We start from the raw sequence: 4994 nt of genomic DNA on the forward strand, positions 1-4994 counted from the left end.
TGCAGGGGCTGTATAGATTACCAAAGTCAATAAAGCATTTGCTGTGCAGCTTTCTATTTCCTTTATCTCTTATCTACTTGATTCCTCTGTCCAAGTAGCTCTGGTAGTTCAATGAGCAGCAAAAATTGAGAGAAACATGGTTTTCAATGGCTTTGTGTATGAGTTTATTTCTCTGATGTCTAATAAAAGTTGGTCTGATGCTGTAATTCTTTAGGGTAGTGGTTTCAGATCAGTTGGGTCTTTCTCCTTGACTGGGCCACCTGTATTTGTAAAACTTCTAGGAGCTCATCTTTCTGTGTGACAAATTAGTTCGAAAGTGGCCGATACTTTCAAACTTGAAGGAAAAGAAATGCAACCTTACTCGCACAGGCGTTGTGCTTTTAGGAAACTAGTTGAAAAAAACATGTGTTCCTCTGAGCCGACATCTGAACTTCCAGCTGTAACTGCAGAGCTGTGGCCAGTGACCTCTAGGGAAGAAGAGCAAAGCTGCCTGCACTGCTGCCTTTCTGTTGCCTCTCCAGTCATGCCTCCCTCATCCTGACCTATCTCTAACCATCTCCTACCCTTCTTTCCCTCTAGCTTTTCATCCTGGCTGCTAATGGTGGCAAAGCTGTTTTTTCCAGGACCATTAGAGAGACACCAGTGGAAAAAGGGACTGTGTGACCTGGCTCTTCTTTCTCTTTCCAGCTCTCACAACTGGAACACGTTGTTTGTGGGGACGAATGCCGTGGCTGATGCCATCGCTCAGAAGTACAACGCTTCCAAAAGCCAAGTGCTGGATCATGTGAGTTGGGTCACTGATCAGCTGGGTTGGGAGATGCTTTTCCTATTCCTCGTGCCCAGAGCCTGCCTGGTCTTTTTGTGCAACAAAAGCCTCTGTGTATCCACGAACACCACACAGGCTGAGAGATCAGTGGTGCTGTAGCCTCTCTGTGGGATCTGAGAAGATGGTGTCACACTCCCAGCTCCCCTGCCCACTCTGCTTTTCTGTGACTGAATTTTACATTTCTACATAACTAGTTATTGGGAATTTGCACCCTAAAGCTCAGATCCTTCCTGGAAACTTCATTTTGCCCTGGGAAGCGTTCTGACTCCAACAGCAAAACTCCTAGCAGCTTCAGAGGAGCTGGAGCATTTTACCTTCAAGCTCTCTGCCAAATTCCGTCTGCATTTGCTTATGAGAGCAGCAGGAACAACAGGTGCCCAGCATCTTCCTGGATCAGGCCCTTTGCTTCCCTCTTTTGAGCTTTGTCACATTGTCAACTGATGTTCTTGCCTGCAGGAGAGTAAAGACAGCGTGGCAGTGAGGGTTGCTCTGGGAGAAACTGAGCTGGTCCAGGAAATTCGCCGGTTCCTCATTGAAAACGGAGTCAGCCTGGATTCCTTCAGTCAGGTGAGATCCCAGCTGAAGGCAGCAGTGTGGACCTACAGCTTCTATATGGTGGCCTAGTCCTAGCGTCCTCAGCTCTCTTTGAAATTAGTAATTAAATCCTCAGCATCTTGCAGGATTGAACCCTTACATGGGTTTGGAAATGTTCTGTCCGTTTGAAAATGCAGCTGCCCCCGGGATGGTTGAAATATGACGTGTTATAGTATGATGGTCAGCTTGCGGTAGGCAGAGAAGGAGTCCTGTGTCTATACCAGGGTGGATCTGGAGCTGAAACCTCCATACATGAGCATTTGTGGAATAGGGAGGTTGTACTGGGGTGTGGATCTTACAGGAAGTATTTTTTAAATGGCTGTTGGCCCTCTTGGATCCTGGAAAGGGATGACATGGAGTGAGAGAGCACAGCATGTTGGATCTGAAATCTTCAGTTAGTAAGATACTGGGTTTTTCTTTTTTAAATCCAATCTCCTCTTTCTTCTCCCACCGAACGTGGCAGGCTGCTGGTGAGCGGAGTAAAACGGTGATCCTGGTAAAGAACCTCCCTGCCAGCACGAGCGTGGCGGAGCTGGAGGATGTTTTTGGCAAACACGGCAGCCTGGGCCGGGTGCTGCTGCCAGAAGGAGGCATCACGGCCATTGTGGAGTTCCTGGAGCCAACTGAGGCCAAGCAGGCGTTCACCAAGCTGGCCTACTCCAAGGTGAGCGTGGTGAGGGGCAGGCAGCTGCCTGGAGAGCGTGGATCTTGGCTAGTTGTGAAGCTGCAGAAAGGAGTGCTTGCTACAGATGTTGGGGGCAGAGGGCTTCTGAGGGAAGTGAGTTATCCCAGAGCCGCTGCTTTTTATCTCTTGGGTTTAGGGAGATGCCCAGTGCATCCTTGCCGGCAGTGGCTGAGTAGGGCTCTCAGCCTGCAGAAGACAGCTGGAGGAGGGGACACATCTAGAAAAGCCTCGGTGGCCTGGAGAGGGTTTCTTTTACTTCTCGCAATACAGGAGTGTGGTACTGGAGCCTGGAGCTCCCCTTGGAGGGCCTTTGCCTAGCTGTGGCCTTGCTCCTTGACCTCTGCTTGTCACGTGGTGGACTGTGGTCCTGTGTGAGGTTGGATACAGACTCTCTCCTTTGGTGAAAGAGTTGAGCCAGCCGAAAATGCTGCTCAGCTTTTCCACTGCTGTTTTCCATAACAGAATGTTTGAGGGGAAAATAAAACTGGGAGCACTCTTCATGTATCTCCTGTGTTTTCTTTACAGTTTCATTCTGTGCCGTTATATCTGGAATGGGCTCCAATGGGTGTCTTCTTCAACCCAGCCCCTCAGAAAAAAACCCCTGAGGCTCCAGAAAAGGAGGGCAAATCAAGGCCGGTAGCTGGTAAGAGCTTTGACTTTGGGACAGAGGTATCTCTGGTTGTTTCTCCACTCCTTTACGTGTAAAGCAGCAATGCTGATATTCCTGACCCTTTGGGGATGGAACCAGCCCCACAAAGTCCTCTGCATGGTCCTTAGGATCACCTGCTCTGTGGTGCATTAGTTGATCGTACCACGCAAACGTTGTGCTCGTTCCTGTCCCTGCCCTCCTCGCCTCCTGGATGAGGCGTGGGCAGTGAAGTGTGGCTCGTGGCGCACAGGTCCAGTTTGGACTGGGCTAATGTGAGCTCTGGGAAGAGATTTTTGGTCCTGTCTGGTCTTGGCAGCGGCCGTCGGGAGAGCGGTAGCTGTTCTCTGTAAGCTGGACCTGAGCGTGTGTGCGGTTGTGTGCTGTGCAAGGACGCTGTCCCTGCCCGTGGGCAGCCAAGTAAGCTGCAACAACGGGAGTACTGGGCAGCAGTGGATGGAGAGGCTGACTTGCTCGTGACAGGCTGTGGGTCCCTGTATATGTTTCTCTGCTCTTCTGTCAAGCCCCACTGTATGCTTTGCCTGGGTGATTTCCCACTGCTCCCAATTGCGAGGACATGATCTTCCCTCCCTGAGTATACCCTCCTTCTCCCTGTCCCAGGGGCTGTACAAATAAAATCTTGCCTGTATATTTAAAACATTTCAAGATCCTTTTAAAAAAGAAAAAGAGGAGGATGGAGAAGCATGGCTTTACGTAGGTTTGTTTTGCTAGAAGCTATTTCAGGACTCTGAGATTTTGGAAGGGGGTAGAAAAGCTGATGACAAGCCTCCTCCCGAGCTGCCATTCTGCGCCTGGGTCACAGGGGAAGGCTGGAGCCAGAGGAAGGTGGGGGGCCACTTTATCTCCCAGTAACCGAGACCCTCACCTGCAGATAAAGGGCTTTAAGCACAGGAGCTCCTGGAAGGCTGCTCGGGGCTGATAATGGTCTTTGCTGCCGGCCTCTGGATCTGGGAGAGGGAAGGGAGGGGGTGCGCAGTGAACGCCTCGCTCACAAAAGGGCTCCAGGCGGCAGCGCGTGGCCGTGTCACATTGTGCCAGCCACAGACGGAGGCACCTCTTCATCCCACCCCTGTCTCGCTGAATCTCTTCCCTCCTCTTTCCTCAAACAAGCCTCCTTCAAAGGCGATGGTTTTTTTTCTGTGCCTTGCTGGCAAATACCCCACCGGCTGGAGCAAGGAGAGTCAGACCACCCGACCAAAAAGGCTTGGGCTGTGTGGTGCTGGGGACAGGGAGGGCAGCCAGATGGAGCCACATAAAAAAAATGGGGGGTCTCTGCCCACCCCTGGCCCAGTGCAGGTTCTCCTCGTATGAAACGAGGGAGAAACACGCCTAGAAAAATCGCCAAGCGGAGTGTTAATGCCAAAGGGAGATGCGTAGTTTGCCCCTTCCAAGCACAGCATCAGCTGTGCTGTACGGGTTGAAGCTGCTCTAAAATACAAGCGGTCTAGCGAGGAAAGGAGTTGGTAAGTCAGCGGATAAGAGAGAGCAAGCGAGCTCGTGTGTATTCTCTGATGTCTAATAAAGGCCTAGTCCCACTGCAGTCTCTGCTTCGATGCAGGCTCTAACGGGTCTCTCCCCTGTCGCATGTGCTCAGTAGCTTTGAGGCATCTTCATCGTCTTAAGTACAGTAGGAATTATTAAGCCATTTTAGAAGTTGGGAAGAGAGGGAAATGGATGGATGGAGAGAGTCAAAATGCAGTTGCCAAAGCCTCTCTCCGTGCTAAGACCAACGGCAAATACCAGCAGACTTGCCCATTGATCAGCTCTACGGTATCCAGGTTTCTGTTAACTTCCCGACTGTGGACAGGCGCTCACAGCTCCGTCGTGGGGCTTGGGTGCCCCAGAGGAAGCTGTTGACTGCTGAATTGCGGCTTGATTACTTAGTTTTCTTTTTACAGATTTGTCTTTGCAGAATCCCAAAGCAAGATTGTACAAAATAGTGTGCGTTACTGTTGACCTGAGCAAGGTTTGTGGGTCATAGAGTATAAACCTGTGGCTCTGGAAGTCTTAATGCTATAGTGAAGCCTTTAAGACCACAGCCTCTGTGTTCGGTGCAGTTTTTATTTCCCTTCAGTATGGTTTGGGCTTAACAGACTATTCCTTCACATGCTGATGGGGATGCTATTTCACATCCTGTGGATACGTATTGGCAAGAGATGAGGTTTCAGAGCAGTGCAGAAGGGTGCTCAAGCAAGTTTGGGGCCCCTTGCTTAGTTCAGCAG

General features: G+C 50.5%; 1 protein-coding gene across 1 annotated transcript in view; it reads left to right on the forward strand.

The window, feature by feature from the left end:
- RBM19 (RNA binding motif protein 19) overlaps positions 1 to 4994 on the forward strand; it is a gene marked incomplete at its 3' end in the record, with an annotated part of 19123 nt that overhangs the window by 7656 nt on the left and 6473 nt on the right. Inside the window, exons 12-15 of the mRNA XM_009576705.1 lie at positions 688 to 784; positions 1283 to 1393; positions 1884 to 2084; positions 2631 to 2748. Of these exons, the coding sequence (XP_009575000.1) occupies positions 688 to 784; positions 1283 to 1393; positions 1884 to 2084; positions 2631 to 2748 (527 nt within the window). The remainder of the gene's footprint in view (positions 1 to 687; positions 785 to 1282; positions 1394 to 1883; positions 2085 to 2630; positions 2749 to 4994) is intronic.

The sequence above is a fragment of the Fulmarus glacialis genome, unplaced genomic scaffold (genome assembly GCF_000690835.1).
Source record: "Fulmarus glacialis isolate BGI_N327 unplaced genomic scaffold, ASM69083v1 scaffold21774, whole genome shotgun sequence".
Taxonomy (NCBI): Eukaryota; Metazoa; Chordata; class Aves; order Procellariiformes; family Procellariidae; genus Fulmarus; species Fulmarus glacialis.